We start from the raw sequence: 16,253 nt of genomic DNA on the forward strand, positions 1-16,253 counted from the left end.
AAAAGAGATATTGATATTGAGATATATGAATATCATAAAATTAATACACAATTTAAAGAGGTTTTAAATATTTGTTTTATATATATATATATATATATTTTTTTTTTTTTATTATACAGTTTCCAGAAGAAAGTCACCTTTCATCGACTGGAGATAAAACAACTTTTAAATGAAATTTAAAAAAGTGCACAAATTCAAATTCGATTGGCTTGCTCCCGATTAACCGATAGGTTTTGCGCCGGAATGTCGATTAACCGATACATTGTTCACTGCTAGTAAATGAAAACATATATCGCACATCTCTAATTGGAGGATTCCTTATATTTTGAATGAATTATTTTTGTTCTGTATAAAATTAATATGAAAGTACCGAATGAATAAATTAAAACGACCACAGAGTAAGTGGTAATAAACTGACAATTAAGTCAAAGTCAAAATCAAGAGAGTGGCAAACAGAATCCATAGAATACATCAACTCTTGGACTTTGGACTTTCTATCTGACCTGCCGGCAAAACTAAGGTAATTTAATCAAATCACTTCAAATAGGAGACGGAATCGTCGCTTCGTGGAATGGAAATAAATGAGAGATTGAGCACTCGTTCCATTAAATGCCAAAATATAGCGTCTGATAACAAAAGTAAACCCGTTCCCCGTTTCGTTTACCCTGTTCACAGGGTGTAGCCAAACATTTTAATCAGTAGACGCTGCGTTATTGCCAGCAACAGGTTCCAGAGAGACTCGGCCACATCGGTAGATTTATTTTTTACCACTTTCGCTGTCCAGTCCAGCAGGTGAGAGGTTGTGTGATTTTGAAAGATAATGATTAAAGTGAGGAAGATGCCAAAGAATTTTCTGACTTTTTTTTTGATTTTGATGGCGTAACGTCATAGGCGATTCTAGGGTCTAGAGGCCACTAGAGATTAGGTCAAGATTATCAACCAAAAAGGTGCAAATTCCAATACAATGCGATTCATTCCACTTTATTTGATTTACCAATGCTAATCAGAAGGTGATTATGACTCTCAAACTGTATGTAATACACTCTTTTGTTTTTCTAGGTTCCCAAAAAAAGAACAGCCATGGCAACCGTTGAAAAAATCGAAAATCAGCCCGTAGAACGCAAGGCGAATCCGCTGAAATCGTTCCTAACAGGAGGATTTGGTGGAATTTGCAATGTGCTATCCGGTCATCCACTGGACACCATAAAGGTAAAGTCGTTTAACAAATAATTACAAACAATCTCTCAATCAATTTTTTTCATTCTTGCAGGTGCGCCTGCAAACCATGCCAAGGCCTGCACCTGGCGAGCAACCGATGTACCGTGGTACCTTCGATTGCGCTGCCAAGACCATCAAAAATGAAGGTGTTCGTGGTCTTTACAAGGGAATGTCGGCGCCCCTAACTGGCGTGGCTCCCATCTTTGCCATGTGTTTCGCTGGTTATGCTTTGGGCAAGCGTCTTCAGCAACGTGGCGAAGACGCCAAACTGACCTACTCACAAATCTTCGTGGCTGGCTCATTTTCTGGCCTCTTTTCAACTTTAATTATGGCTCCGGGTGAACGTATTAAGGTCCTACTACAGACCCAACAAAGTCAAGGTGGTCAAAGGAAATATAATGGCATGATCGATTGTGCCGGAAAATTGTACAAAGAGGGTGGTCTACGCAGTGTCTTCAAAGGCAGTTGTGCCACCATGCTCAGGGGTAAGTTCAGATAATTTACGTTACGTTTTTTCTGGCCACCTTGGAAAGAATTCTTAAAATAATTTCGGTGTATATTAACCTAAAAATAGGCTTGATTATTTTATCTTGTAATTGATAGTGCGATAATGATAAAAAGACTAATTTTACTGTAACTGCAGTCGTACTAAATCAAGCATATCATAGCTTTAAGTCTTATTTTTTTCAGTATATATTATTTTGCCTGAAGATTTTAAGTTGTAATGTATACATTTTATATTTTATTTCATTCCGAAGAAGAGAAACCCAAGTAATCGAGTATTGTTCTCATGCAAGTTTTGCTCAATTTCCTAGAATTCCTTAAGAAACGATTTACCTGATGTTTTCCTTGACGTGTGCGTCGACAGAATTTATTTCTAACAAAGTTTTATAACTATTATTAACTTCAAACTACGAAATTGTTTCTACAAAAAAAATGGAACGGAATCGAATATCAATTTTTATGTCTTGTTTGTTTACACACAATTATACTGATGAATTTTGAAAACGACCTTTCAAAACATTACTAAGTTTCAGAACTTTGTTTAGTTTTGTGTTCTTTTAATTTACTTATTCGAAGATATTGGTTTTCATTTGATTTATTTTTTACTACTATCGTCATCTGATTCCCCGCCCTTAATTAAATTGCAATACGACATTTTGTTTTTATTATTTACTATATTTTTAAACAATTTTTTATTTAATCGGCCAATAGTCCGAATGATGAAATGTTTTTTTTTTAATAAAAAAAAAAGTGTAAAATTATGTTTTCAGTCTAAAATTTAAATTTCATATTTATTTCTAAGAATATTTTGTTCATTAAGTCTAAAAGTAAGTCAAATTTTGTTTAGATCTCATTAGATAATTCCACTGATTGGGACTCCTCTTTAGATCGCTTCATTGGGTGTTGTTGTTGCTGTTTTAGAACGAAATCCAAATTGTTACGCTGACTCTTACGGGGTTTGTGTTGTCTTCTGGCTGTCCTGTTTGGCTTAGCTTGCCCCTGTTGTTGCAACTCGAGTTTCCGCCAATGTGGCAGGCCACGTGTTTTACCCATACGACTTCGTGTTTTCAGAATTAGCATAGCATCGCAATGGAGCTGCCTTCGAAGGACATAATAAACACTCCGACCATTGTAATTGGCACAACGGGGCACTAGATTTTTATCCACTTCAAATGAGGGAACGTGCCTGCAAGCGATCGGTTCACCATTTATATCCTTGACACATGTCTCGACACTTGGACCACGAACTCTGTTGGTCAGACGTTGCAACCAAGTGCTCATATCACAACTACATTGCCAGGGATTCAGATCGAGACGTGCCACACGTAATCTCGGTTGATAAAAGAAACTTTTGGGTAATGTTTTCAATTGATTTCCCTGCAAATGAACCTCCTCCAATTGCTGTTGATCATCCAAGAGACCAGGCGGTATGTTTGTGAGGTTATTGTGGGCCAATTTAAGTATTTCCAATCGCTGTATACCCATTAGGGCGTCCATGGATAATTCCAAAATGCCACACTCACTCAAATCAAGTTCCCGCAATTGCTCCATGCCGGCAAATGTATCAAATTGAATGCTTTTAATGCTACCACGTAGCATCAAGGTTTCCAAAGAATTCAGTCCCTGAGAACGAGATAACATGAAATATATTGTGTCGAGTGATAAACTCTAGAAAGGCTCACCTTGAAAACACCCTGTTCCAAGTTTCCGGCGGTCACATTACTCAAACTCAATGTACGCAGCTTGTGAAGTGAATCGAATTGCCCATAGCTGCTCATGGTGCCCAGTTCCAAAGCAGTTACATTACTACCCATTTGCAATTCTCTGGTATTATTCATTACCCAAAATGTTGCTGGATATATATTTCTTACTGGATTCTTACGCAAATCGATTTTCTTCAATTTGGGAAAGGGTGGAAAACTCGCCTCATTTAAGAACTCTAGCAAATTATCAGCTAAATTCAGATTCTGGAGTTCAAGTAATCCAGCCAAGCCAAGATAATGCATTCTATCAATGAAATTATGTGCCAACGACAGACTCTTCAAATGCAATGCCCCAGCAAAGGCAAATGGTGGCAAATCAACAATATTGTTTCTCTCCAGACTGAGATGTGTCAGTTGCTGCAGTCCATCAAATGTTTGCCAATGTATCTCCTCCAAATGGCAATCTTGTATACGCAAAACTTCCAATCTTGCCCATCCCTTAAATGTTGGCATACGAGTCAGTTTCAGTTTTTGCATATGCTGTTCATATGACAAAATTTCCTCGAGGATAACTTCCTCAAATTGTAGTTTAGACTTTGGCTCATAGTTCTTTGTTGCATTCAAATCACTTGGCAGTGTATAAATATAGTTATCATTTGATAATTTGGTTTGTATATTAATAGCACGTTGTAGACGTTCGCTGGCTTGAACTTGAATTTGCTCGAAATTTGCATGCTGTAGGAATTCCAAAGGTTCATCGATGATTAAAGTGGCTCCTGTTCCTCTTATTTCCAATGTGGTCAATTGATTTAATGGCTTTAGACTGCTGGTGTTGACTAGATAAAGGAGAATGATAAAATGAATCTCGTATGAGCTTCTTTTATAGTTTACTTACCCATCACTTGACTATCCGTGCTGCCAGTGTGAAGTAGAATCAAAGCTTGCAAATCCATTGGCAAACTGCTCAACAAACCCAATGTATCGCTATTATCCTGCAGCAGGCAGGTGGCCAGTTTTATATGCAATTCATCCTCATAGGTATCGATCATGTGATTAACCCATCGTGCAATAGGCAACTCCTTGAAGGCATCATATTGACAAACACAGTTTGTAGGGCAATTGAATACATCTAATTCCGGTTCCGGTTGCGATTGCGAATACTGCTCCAACGATTCTGTGTCGTATAAAAGTTCTTGTGGCATGCCGAAACCATAGCTAGACTAAAATATATATACATACATATAAATAGTTTTTAAATTTTTATTCCTTGGCATATATGAACTCACTATCGTTAGAATGATTATTATTATCGTGTGGATTATCATTGATCTGCACATTTTACACCTCACAGTTGCTCCTCGCGTCATGCTTCACTTGAATGCCATTCAGAAACTAAGACCCATTGAATATGAACAGCATCAGTTATCCATATTTCTTGTTCGAACAACTTGCCTTATCAGCGATTCTCTGGAATGTCACTAACATTTGTATACTCTTTATGTAGATTTTCATGGAACGAAGTAGGAAGTTTGGGTATAAATATTTCAAGCCCAATTAAACACACTGAGAACCTTTCAGACCCTTTAGCATCAACGAGGTGCATAATTTGGATATCCATAAAATAATCGGTTTTTGGTAATAATATTAATCGAAAGATTCGAAATTAATACTTATATATATTTAAAAATAATGTACCCGCCGTTTCATTCTCCATTTTTATGTGAAAGGAAGCCAACGATAACACTTCCCGTCTTGGATAAGTTTCTTATATATTTCTTTTTTTTTTTAATACAAACATGTATGTATGTATGTGTCTGTATATTATATATACTTATATACACATGTCTATATACATTATTTTGTACGAATTTACTGCAATGGGCGTAGTTGGAGATGTTTTGGTCCATCGTCATTCATTGGGCACAAGGTCAGATGTCTAGTTTTATAGTTTGAAAAACTATGGAATAAAATAACCCTTTTAATTCATAAAATATAAATTCTTAGAAATTATGGATGAGTTTGAGAAAATGTTCTCAATGAAATTTATATATAGAAATGTATTTCCACAATGCATGTACTTAAATTCTTAGAAATGTAGAAAAAATGTGCAAAAATGTTTCTCAATGAAGATTGTAAGAATTTAAAAATTTCATTCTTCTCTTCTTTGGCTTTTGAATATGTTGATTTACTTTAAAATTCCAAATTTCTTATCACAACATTTTTGAATAATCTACAATACTAAATTCCTTTGAAATTTTTATGATAAATGCAGAACTGAATGCAGATATGTTTGTTTTCTTTTCTTTAAGAAAAATTACTTTTTTTTTTTTTTTTTATATACAAATGATTCCAATGTCTCCCATTGTAACTTGTTTATAGTTAAAGCAAGATTATAAGTATGTAGCCATATCATATAGTTCATTTAGTCTTACTATTGGCGCCATTTGTTTGTTTGTTTCGTTTATTTCTAAATTCTAATCAAGCATGTGAAAAAAAAAATGAAATAGTTCGTATCTGCAAATGGCAAAGACTGAGAAACTATAAAAACTGTGAACTCTAATATATAGAATAGATCATAATTTAGATGTAAGTAAAATTAATATACATGTATTTGTAGTTTATCTTTAAAGTCAAGCCTCATGATTTACATTAATTGGGATTTTCAAATGATTTGCAGATTTGCCTGCCAATGGTCTATATTTTCTGGTATATGAGTATATTCAAGATGTGGCAAAATCAAGGTCCGAGACTGGACAAATTAATACGGCTTCGACCATTTTTGCTGGCGGTGCCGCTGGCATGGCCTATTGGATCTTGGGCATGCCTGCTGATGTGCTCAAGAGTCGTTTGCAATCAGGTGAAATTGAAATTGCTTTAAATCTATAATTTATAATGATTTTTCTTTGGTTCTGTGTCACGATTTAGCTCCCGAGGGCACTTACAAGCATGGCGTACGTAGTGTGTTCAAGGATCTGATTGTTAAGGATGGGCCATTGGCCTTATATCGCGGTGTTACACCCATTATGATACGTGCCTTCCCAGCCAATGCTGCCTGTTTCTTTGGCATTGAGCTGGCCAACAATTTCTTTAATATTGTTGCTCCGAATTTCTAAGTGCAATTCACTATAATTTGTTTTTGTCTCTGGGATGTATAATTTAAAAGAGATTTGTTCAATTTAACAATAAGTACGAAAGTCGTGTTTAATAAAATGTGTATATATAATTATTTTGATAATGAATTTAATGATTTTTTAATTGCCCAGTGCTTCTCAAACTGCACTCATTCTGTTTGACATTGTTGCTTTTCATTCCTGATCCATTTTGCGATTTAAGTGTAATTGCCTTTGGTAATTGATTGCGCAATCTTTTGATGTAATCGAGCGTAACAATTAACACATTTCATAATCTGCAATTAAAATGGCTAATCCCCCTGAAAAGATTTGCATATCTTTTTAATACTATATAACAACTTATCTACATTTCATAGATGTGCCCGCAAATGGATTATACTTTCTCAGCTATGAGATTTTGACAACTGAATACATGCGTCGCTACAATCGGCCCAATGTGGACTTACTGCCAGCAATATTGGCTGGAGGATTGGCAGGCATATTCTATTGGATCGGCGGCATGCCAGCTGATGTACTCAAGAGTCGTTTGCAATCGGGTGAGAAGTTACCAAACAATAATTCAGTTTTGTTTATATTTAAGTCTGGCTTTGTTCTTGCAGCACCCGAGGGCACTTATAAAAGGGGAATACGAAGCGTTTTTGTTGATCTTATGAAAAATGAAGGACCTTTGGCCCTATACAAGGGCATTACGCCGGTGATGCTTAGAGCTTTTCCTGCCAATGCAGCCACATTCTTTGGCATTGAATTGGCCAATTTGTTTTTTCGTATTGTGGCACCAGACTTTTAAGACTGACTTGATGTTAATTTGTTGCTTTGCCTTTTCTTAACCAAAATCAGTATTGCAAGTTTTCTATAAGTAATTTCGAAAATTTCTCTTACATGTAATGAATTTCCGAGGAATTTGTTTATTATTATTTGTTTACAAAACAATTTGTTCAAGTTGAACCAAAAAAAAAAAAACAGTAACCAAATGGCCAAATAAATTGTGATAAAGTTACAAATCTTTGCTTAGAACTAAAAATGATACAAAATATATAAATGATTGTTGTAAATAAGGTAACAATTAATAAAAAAAAAATGATGAGAAAGAGCTTTAAATTAAAAAAAGAAAAATGTAATTCCAAAGTGGGGTTAATCATTAAACAATATTAGGGCTCTCCAGGAGCAGAACTCTCTCTCTCTCTCTGTAGAGGAAAATGGAATTGTTTAGGCAATTTTGCGATCATGATTATCAAAATTAAACAATTGACGCTTCATATTCTCATTTTTCGATAGCGTATAAGGTGATAATAACATTGGCAATACATTGTGAGTTTTCAGTTCAGGCAAACGTATATTGAGAATATTTTGCCTAGGCTGAACTGATTGATTACTCCATATGGGATCGATCCAGAAGGGTAGTTTCTATAACGAGATAACAAGAAGAGAGGGTCATATGAACTGGAAACGAAAACTGCTGCTTGACTTACCTCGCTGGGTGGTGTATCGGGTTTGGGGGGCTCATAAATGGAACTAATGGGTGCCACATTACAGCTAACCAAATCATATATATCTCCTGTGGCATCTACCGTATGTGGCATCATGGCAGATGAAAGAATTTGTTGTTGTTGTTGCTGCTGCTGCTGCTGTTGCTGCTGCTGTTGTTGCTGTGCCTGATACAAACTTGAATGGCGACGTTGCCAAAGTTTGCTAGCATCACCATAAGGTGTAATGGCTGTGCTACATGCAATGCTATCCAAATCTCCGGCACCCAAACTGACATTTAGCTCATTGGATGAGTTGAAGGAACTGTTGAAGAACTGCAGCGATGAATTGAAAGCATTTTCCTTATTGCAACAGCTGCTGCAGAGACTTAAATTTCCAGATGCAGAACTTGTCGAGTTATTGAGCAAAGTTGAGGACATAACTGAACAATTGGCACTGGGTGGTGAGCATTTGGCGGCCACTGGTGGTGGAGGCGGAAAGTGTTCCTGATATGATGGAAAACTGGTGTTGTTGTTGCTGCTGGTGCTATTAACCTGCGGCTTGTTGTTGGAATTGGAAGCATTAACCACACTACCAGCATATTCATTGGCAATGGCTCGAGTCTTGTGCGGTGGCGGAGCCTGTGCCGGTGGTGGACGATTATGTTCGCCTAGAGGAGTGCGACTACTACGCTGAGTCTTGTGCTTGGCATAGGGCAACTTCAGTGAACCAAACAAATGTTGATGACTGGCACCAGAACTAAGACGTACTGGAATACATGGAGATGAATATAATAGACTTTGGTTAAATTTTTTTTCGACTCACATTCACAATTCACATTGAGCGAGATGTCACTTCTCTCCTGGGTGGGTCCACTATTCACCGTAAAGAGATCATCGTGGGCTGTTATAATCGAATACAAAGTGGGAAAACCAAATTCAAAAGTAGTCGATAGACTGCAATCCAAACCCGTCTTGATCTCATGCAAGTACATGTTGGGTCTTTGTTCCAGTAGACGCACTATGGAGATTAAGAAGCGCATAAAGCTAGTTAAACGTACACAAGATTCTTCCCCGTCCTGGTAGATCTGCAAAGATTAATGACTATATAAATGATAGAAGAGATTCAGGGGGTAAAAGAACCTCTCACCTCAATGGCATGCCGCATGGCCAGCAATTCGGATTCTGTAAGCTGAACCTTATGCTTGGCATTAAACTCTTTCAAGAATTTTGTTTTCGAAAGAGAGTCCTCAGTCGATGAGGAGGTGGTGGATGCCGTGGTAGGGCTTCCTTCCTTTGGACTGATCTCTCTCTGCAAAAGCTGTTTACAGGCACGATAGCAAAGTTTACGGAATTCAACATCATCATTGTGGCATATTATCCATGTGGCCTGCTCCTTGCACTGGACCTCCACATAGGGCAAAAGGTCGATGGCTTTGGCAATTTCAGTTACGCCCAATGTATGAGGTTGTATTTGATAGCCATATTTCTTCTTATGCAACTTAAGAACTTGCTCCAATTTCATGCAATTGGTCGAATTGCCAGTGACATTGCGAATCAGATCCTCACACTGAATGGCAAAGACACGTCTGGCCACTTTCGGTGATAAGATGATCTTCTTCTCCTCATCATTGTTTACCTCGATTTCGACCACACCGTGTATGGCTTCCATTAGATCGGCCAATTTAAGGAAACCATAATCACTCAAGCGACATTGAAAGGCAAAATGATAATGATAAGAGCGAACGAACTTCTGAAATAGGATCGTATATTGCAGGGCATTCTGAAAGAGCTCAACCATCTCGCCGGCAAAGACACAAGTCTTTTCGAGTTCATTATTGGTTTGCTTACGCTTGGGCATCGATATCAATATATCCTTGCCCTGCTGTATGGTGCTAAGGACCACAATATTTGAGTTAACCAGGCCATCGAGTATATCGACCAAATCACACACTCCATAGTCAGTGACATCGAAATTACGGTTCTGAGACTGAGCAAAGATGCCCGGCAATTGCGATAGTAAAACGGAATTATTGCCATTGGCCCTCAATACACGAAGAAGATCGGAGGTGAAACGTCTGATTTGAGTGCGATGGGTTAGAGTTATCTGACGATTCTCACCATCGCCCATTATCTGAACCACCGAGGACAGAGCCTCGAATAGTTCAATCAATTTGGTATATCCGTAATCGGCCACACGACATTGTTTGCCAAAATGATTATGATAAGCTGGGATGAAACGATTAAATTTCATCGTCGATTTCGGTGACATTTTCACTAGTTCAATAACCTCTCTGGAGATCTGATACAGCGGATCGGCAGTTGAGTTTTTGTAATAACCACTATTGCCACCACCACCACCTGCTCCTCCACCTCCACCGCCTCCATTTCCATTGCCATTACCAGATCGATCACTGGAATTTAAACTCAAATTCGAACCCGATACATTTGAGGCTGACAAATCCTTGTTGAGTTCCAGCCAGCCCAATATTTTGATGCCAAAATTATTGACCTGTATCTGTATGCCTTGGACACAGCAAACCAAATGCTCCAAATTGACACCACTATCATTGGCATCGATTTGCACATTCAATTGCCCTTCGATGCAGTGGAGCAGGGTGGCCACTGGTATATCTCCAGGATGATGCTTAAGCAGTGGATAGATCAGCTTTTGGATCTCAGCTATGGACATGCAGACATTCGGTAATGGTTCGATTTCCTGTTCGGCCCAACCCTTGTGTTGTTCCCGCTTAAAATGAGCCGTGCAATAGGGGACACTGTGCTGCAGGCCCTCCATCAAGGGTGAACTCTCCAGTGTATTCACTAGCTCTGGCTGTAGGCTAATGAATTTATCCTCATTATTATCAGAATTGATGGTGCAGATATCTTGCATTTTATACAAATCCAAGACACTGATGGAGGTCTTGAAACGCGACTGGAAGAGCTCACGGAACTTATACATGGGCAGTGTATAATACGGAACATCCTGGAATCAAAAACGAGAAAATGTCAGATAACAATCTAAAGTGCTAACCTATATTTATTACCTTCAGTAATCCGGCAACCTGACAGCGCAGTGTATTTACCTCGGTCAGGGAAGAGTCTCGTGTATAGCTGACCAACATACGTTTATGTCCAATCTTCTTGCGATGCAAATTGGACACCACTTGCTTGGCAAACTACATTAGAATTATAAGATTGTTTGTCATTTCAATCTATTCTCAGGCTACACTTACATAGAGATCTGGTACGGTGACCTTGGCATAAGAGCTGCCCTCAAAAATTAAGGATACTACAGGCGTAATAGGTTTCAATTGGTTCATCAGGAAATTACGCAAACTGGCCTCATCCAGGGAATAATCCAAGTTGGTTATTTGCAAAGTAACCGCATCATTGGGATCTGCAACTGTGGCATAAGTGTGTCCAGAGCCAGCAGAAGACGTGGAAGTAGAAGTGGTATTCGACGAAGAAGTCAGGGTTAAGGTCGAAGTGGAAGTCTCTCCGCCGTTTGGAATAGTTGGAGTTGCTATAGCTGAGGAAGATGTCGGCACACTGGGTGCTAGGGTATTAATCAAACCATTGGCATATGAAAACTCAGAGACACTGCTGACCGGAATACTTGGAGTAGCTGGCGTCACACTGCTAGTTGCTATAGGTGCCACTGATGGAGCCACCACCAGATTCGATTGGTTCAAAGAACACATGTTTGTCTGCTGATAGATGGGAGCATAGCCGCCATATGCTCCCTGATAGCAACTAGCAGGTGCACTGGAGGCACATGCCAAGGACATGGCTGCTGCCACAGAAGCCTGCACCTGCTGCTGTTGCTGCTGTTGGTGGGTCTGCAGCTGCTGCTGAAGATGATGTTGTTGTTGTTGTTGTTGATGTTGATGCTGTTGATTGACCAATGGATGACCACTCACTGCTGCCACAGCCGCTGCTGCAGCACAACTGCGATTATGATTGTAGGGCATATAACGATTGCGATTGTAACACGATGCACTACCATTCAGATGAGCATATTGACACACCTCCACCTGTGAGGCCATCCCGGCTCCAGGTGGATACTTGGCGGGTAACATTGGTGGATTATAGCCCAACAAACCATTCGCATTGAAATAACGTAATCCATTTGCCAGACCTATTCCCGAGTTATTATTGAAATCGCCACACAATGCTCCGGGTGGCAAAGCCGTGGGTGGAGCATAAAGTTGGGGTTGTGCCGCCTGGGCATAAAAGGCGGCAGCAGCTGCTGCCTTTTCAGGGCCTTCATATGGCCAGCTAAGTAATACAACAAAATATTAATTTTAATTAATTTAACCTTAAATCAACTTCAAAAACTCATGATTTGGCTTATTTTGTCCACCCAAAATATCACAAAACGTAGTGGAAATTTTTAAAAGGCGCCGAAATTACAGAAATTTGTCTATAAAATATAGTCCAAAGTAAAATATAGACCAAAGTTTCTAAGTAATCCTTAAATTTATTCTTTAATCTTTAAATCAACCTTTTTTTTAAATTATTTTGTGAATATTTTCGTTTTGAATAAATCGTCTTGTACTTAACGAAAACTTTGTGAATTTTGTCATAGATTCGCCTTATGGAAAGTAAAAAAATATATTTTTTCTTATTAAAAGCTTTCACATTTTTCAAAAAACTTTTAGTCCAAACTTTTATAATTATTTATGATATAAGAAAAGCCAAAAAACAATATGTTTATAAACATTTTACACGTTGAAATTGTTATTGAAAATATTCAAATCGAATCCTTGTCCTTTAAATCAAAAGACAATGTGAAGATTTTTTCTTTGTTATCCATTTCGGTGGCCATTTAAGAGTTTAGAGACTTAACATAATTACTAAAGGTATAATTTGGGTCGATATTACGAAAATCGAAAGGTCATAACCTTCTCGCTCTGGAAATATAGCTAAATCAAACTGTATCTTAGTTTCTAAGGCGGGATTTCCGTTAAATCCGTCCCTGTATAGAACCTCAAATTTATTTGATTTATAAAATAAACAACTTTCCCCTTACATTGTAATAAAACAACTCTATAAACAAAATTAATAGACATTACTTGTTAGTAATAAGCAAATACTCTGGACGGAGGGGGGGATGTGATTTAAGGGGGATTAAGTATAATTTTTAGCGATGTAGCGTGATTTGCAAATTGATTGCACAACCACAGAAGAGAATATTTTATGGCTTGTTTATAAAGAATTAAACAATAACTATGTATGCATATACAGAATAACTCACCTGTATAAACGATCGGTCATTCTATATAGTGACCAGTTGCCGTTGTTGTTGTTGTTGCCTTTATGCTGCCCACGGATTTGTTGTTGGCTCACGTGTTGCTATCGGTGCTTGGCACCCACTTTGACAAGAAAAATACTTATTTGCGGTTTCTCTGGAATGCATAAAAAAGTATACAAGTGAGACAAAAAATAATAGAAAAAACCCATATTAATTGATTAGTAGAATATATTTTAGTTAGTTGCACTAGATTTGCAATTGGTTAATCATGATTATTTATTTTTAAAATTAATTAATTGAATGCCTCTTGACTTAAGCCATTTAAAACTGTTAACATGAAACGATTTGCATAGAAACATTAATTAGGAAAGTAAAAACAAAATAATGTTGAGTGCAAATGATAAATCTCTTGCCCCACTGTCAATGATAATGTCATGGGGGAGAGAGTGTGAAAGAAAACAGATAAAGAGAGAGAGAGGGAGAGCGTGGGAGACTTGTGGGAGAAGCTTCCCGCGCATTTAAATGTAACTCGAATATTGAGTGACATTTCATTTTATCATTTAACTGTTTAATATACAGTTACATGTACAGTGGGCTCTATGCTGTTGTTTTTGTAGACAATTGGAAAAAATATTAAATATAATAATTTTACATAAAACTAACTTAACAATCTCGTTTAATAGAACTTGGCAAATAAATTGCATGCACAGTGGGCTTAAGCCTAGAATCTAGACCATCATTGTAATACATATGCATAAGCCGTATATATATTTGCATTTCGGTATATAAATAAATGGCATGTTGAGTAAGGTAAGGTAAAAGATGAAATTATAATTAAATGAAGTATTAATTAAATGCGCATATAAAATAAAAATGGCTTATTAACCTTATATAACCTTAATAAACATATTTGTGACTCTGAATATATATAAAATAACATAAATTATAATTTTATGCATTTTTTATTGGTCAATTTTGAAACTCACTCACTTCAACTACGCCTGATCCACTCCGCTTGATCACAAAAACAGGAACAATTAATATTAACTATTTATTTTTTTTTAGTTTTTATATATATATATATTATTTATATGATATGTATATAAATTTAAACAAAATCAAATTTGTTATAGTTAGGTTAGGTGAAGTTGTAATTTAGATTATAAACATATACAATTAAAATGAAAATCTCATTAGAATTTTGGTGTTTGTTTAATGAGAAACGCGTAAATTTTAAATAAAAAAAAATTATTTAAATATGTAGGTATGTATATTTTTAAAAGTTAGGTGAAGCGAATAATAATATGCCGCGTGTTTAAAAAACAAAAAAATATTATACACTGACAAAGGACAAACAAAATTTTCAACTCTGATCCACACTTCGATAAGACTGAGGGCCAAGGAGAAAGAGATGAAGCCAATGAAGCTGTCTTTGGCGCCAAGTGCTATGCAGTTTAAGTGTGTGTGTGTGAGAGTGTGGAGAGTGAGATAATTGGGGAGAGGCGGCACGTGTGTTTGGAGGCTGGAAGAGATGCAAGGTGTTGCCAGATTGTAGGCGTCGGCCTGCGACCTTCGTGTGATCAGATGATCACGTCACACGATCAATGCCCTTAATTAATGTGATCAGTTGAAATGTGCCTTTTACTTTTTTGGTCTTTTTCCCCTTGGCCGAAGCCCTACAACAACGTGGAAGTGCGGAAGTGTTGCCTGTCAGCAAGTGAATGAAATCTGTTGTCCCTTCACTTGTGCCTTCATTTGCGTCATTTCCATCTTCGGCGCTGCCATTTTCTCATTTCTTAATTATAGCATATATTCATACAAAACACTTCGATTTGCTTTAATTATGGGTTATTGGGTACAGAAGTTTTTTCTTAACTACTGTTTACAGCGATTCGAATGAAGCTGTTGGAATTTCGTATAAATAGTGAAAAATAATAAAATCATATTGCTTTGATTACCAGAACAAGTTCATCTAAAAGTAATTTGAATACGTGCTAATGAGACATCTAACCTAGTAATTAAATGTAATTAAATCTAATCAAAAACCAAAATGGGCGTGTCTGGAATGGTGATTAGATTGCAATTTAATAATTCCGCCATAGAAAGTAATTTGGTCTCTAATAAAATAATTTCCAGTTGATAAAACTCTTGTCGGTCATTCGGCATCCAGATGTTTCTGCCTGGAAACAATGTAATATATGTATGGAGAGATATGTTATATAGGGAGATATGTTATGTGCGTTGCTCTGGCATCCGTTGGTCACTGATAAAATTTTAAGTATAGTAGAAGGAATCAAGTTTTGTAGTTTCTTCTAGATTTGTAGTGTATAACAATGGTTTATATCATTGTCTAAAGACGTTTGTAAAATCGTCCACAATAATGATTTCCTAGAAAACTGTTAAAAGTTATATTTATGCCGTTTGGTTTTTATTTTATATTTTTTTCTAAATTATTACATTTCAAATTCAATTGTTGACTGTTTCTTAAAAAAATTATAAATTTTCCCACGGAAACAATGTAACTTATATTTATTCACTATTCATAAATAAGTAATTGAATGATTTTTTAAATTACGATAAAACAAATTTAATAAAATAATAAAGAACCACAAAAAAAGAACAACAATATGGATAAATTAATTTAATAAATTTATAAAATTTGAATCGTTTAAGAAATATAATAAATTCTATAAATAAAATATTTTAGAAATTTATTATTTTTTGTGCAGAGTTCCCCAAAAAAATTTTAATTTTTTCTATAAAAGTAACTAAAATTTTAACGATCAAATCGATGATCAATTTGGCAGCTTTCCTAAAAAAATTTATACAATTTATTAAATTAAATATTTTCATAGACAGATTAGATTAGATTTGATCAGAAAATTAATTCATTTTGGAAACCAAACTTGCCAAAAGTTTCTATATTTAACAATTAAGATTTATTTTTAAAGCGAAAGCCTCTAATTTGCCATTATCA

At 36.4% G+C, this 16,253-nt stretch overlaps 3 protein-coding genes across 7 annotated transcripts; 1 reads left to right on the forward strand and 2 right to left on the reverse strand.

Annotated features, from left to right (window-relative positions):
* The first annotated feature begins 262 nt into the window (after positions 1 to 262).
* On the forward strand, positions 263 to 7,514 carry colt (carnitine/acylcarnitine carrier protein colt, mitochondrial). Of its 3 annotated transcripts, XM_068295853.1 has the most exons (6): positions 268 to 520; positions 676 to 792; positions 1,060 to 1,209; positions 1,271 to 1,703; positions 6,103 to 6,282; positions 6,351 to 6,664. In XM_068295853.1, exons 3-6 carry the CDS (start codon positions 1,081 to 1,083, stop codon positions 6,536 to 6,538), a joined length of 930 nt encoding a protein of 309 aa, XP_068151954.1. In that variant the 5' UTR covers positions 268 to 520; positions 676 to 792; positions 1,060 to 1,080; the 3' UTR covers positions 6,539 to 6,664. The 3 variants fall into 3 exon arrangements, with proteins under 3 accessions (XP_068151955.1, XP_068151954.1, XP_068151953.1); XM_068295854.1 differs by lacking the exons at positions 676 to 792; positions 6,103 to 6,282; positions 6,351 to 6,664 and adding exons at positions 6,913 to 7,092; positions 7,156 to 7,514 and having other exon boundaries at positions 263 to 520; XM_068295852.1 differs by lacking the exon at positions 676 to 792 and having other exon boundaries at positions 275 to 520.
* LOC137581021 (insulin-like growth factor-binding protein complex acid labile subunit) lies at positions 2,481 to 4,809 on the reverse strand. The gene is made up of 4 exons (XM_068295176.1): positions 4,712 to 4,809; positions 4,321 to 4,645; positions 3,405 to 4,261; positions 2,481 to 3,345 (listed from the first exon to the last, which is right to left on the reverse strand). Exons 1-4 carry the CDS (start codon positions 4,790 to 4,792, stop codon positions 2,566 to 2,568), a joined length of 2,043 nt encoding a protein of 680 aa, XP_068151277.1. The 5' UTR covers positions 4,793 to 4,809; the 3' UTR covers positions 2,481 to 2,565.
* Positions 7,426 to 14,687, reverse strand: Marf1 (meiosis regulator and mRNA stability factor 1-like protein). Of its 3 annotated transcripts, none has more exons than XM_068295849.1 (8): positions 14,267 to 14,666; positions 13,280 to 13,430; positions 11,256 to 12,300; positions 11,067 to 11,198; positions 9,170 to 11,005; positions 8,846 to 9,107; positions 8,026 to 8,789; positions 7,426 to 7,960 (listed from the first exon to the last, which is right to left on the reverse strand). In XM_068295849.1, exons 2-8 carry the CDS (start codon positions 13,297 to 13,299, stop codon positions 7,763 to 7,765), a joined length of 4,257 nt encoding a protein of 1,418 aa, XP_068151950.1. In that variant the 5' UTR covers positions 13,300 to 13,430; positions 14,267 to 14,666; the 3' UTR covers positions 7,426 to 7,762. The 3 variants fall into 3 exon arrangements, with proteins under 3 accessions (XP_068151950.1, XP_068151951.1, XP_068151952.1); XM_068295850.1 differs by having other exon boundaries at positions 14,263 to 14,666; XM_068295851.1 differs by lacking the exons at positions 7,426 to 7,960; positions 8,026 to 8,789 and having other exon boundaries at positions 8,926 to 9,123; positions 14,267 to 14,687.
* Between the last annotated feature and the right edge of the window lie 1,566 nt (positions 14,688 to 16,253).

This window comes from Drosophila tropicalis, unplaced genomic scaffold, assembly GCF_018151085.1.
Source record: "Drosophila tropicalis isolate 14030-0801.00 unplaced genomic scaffold, ASM1815108v1 contig_845, whole genome shotgun sequence".
NCBI classification, from domain to species: domain Eukaryota; kingdom Metazoa; phylum Arthropoda; class Insecta; order Diptera; family Drosophilidae; genus Drosophila; species Drosophila tropicalis.

Coding starts and splice junctions, on each gene's coding strand:
- colt (XM_068295854.1), top strand. CDS start 1,081: ATGGCAACCGTTGAAAAAATCGAAAATCAGCCCGTAGAACGCAAGGCG. Junction 1,704..6,912: donor TTGTGCCACCATGCTCAGGG/GTAAGTTCAGAT, acceptor TACATTTCATAG/ATGTGCCCGCAAATGGATTA. Junction 7,093..7,155: donor CAAGAGTCGTTTGCAATCGG/GTGAGAAGTTAC, acceptor TTGTTCTTGCAG/CACCCGAGGGCACTTATAAA.
- LOC137581021 (XM_068295176.1), bottom strand. CDS start 4,792: ATGACGCGAGGAGCAACTGTGAGGTGTAAAATGTGCAGATCAATGATA. Junction 4,646..4,711: donor TAATAATCATTCTAACGATA/GTGAGTTCATAT, acceptor TATATATTTTAG/TCTAGCTATGGTTTCGGCAT. Junction 3,346..3,404: donor TGGAACAGGGTGTTTTCAAG/GTGAGCCTTTCT, acceptor TCTCGTTCTCAG/GGACTGAATTCTTTGGAAAC.
- Marf1 (XM_068295849.1), bottom strand. CDS start 13,299: ATGACCGATCGTTTATACAG. Junction 11,006..11,066: donor AGGTTGCCGGATTACTGAAG/GTAATAAATATA, acceptor TTTTGATTCCAG/GATGTTCCGTATTATACACT. Junction 9,108..9,169: donor CCATGCGGCATGCCATTGAG/GTGAGAGGTTCT, acceptor TAATCTTTGCAG/ATCTACCAGGACGGGGAAGA.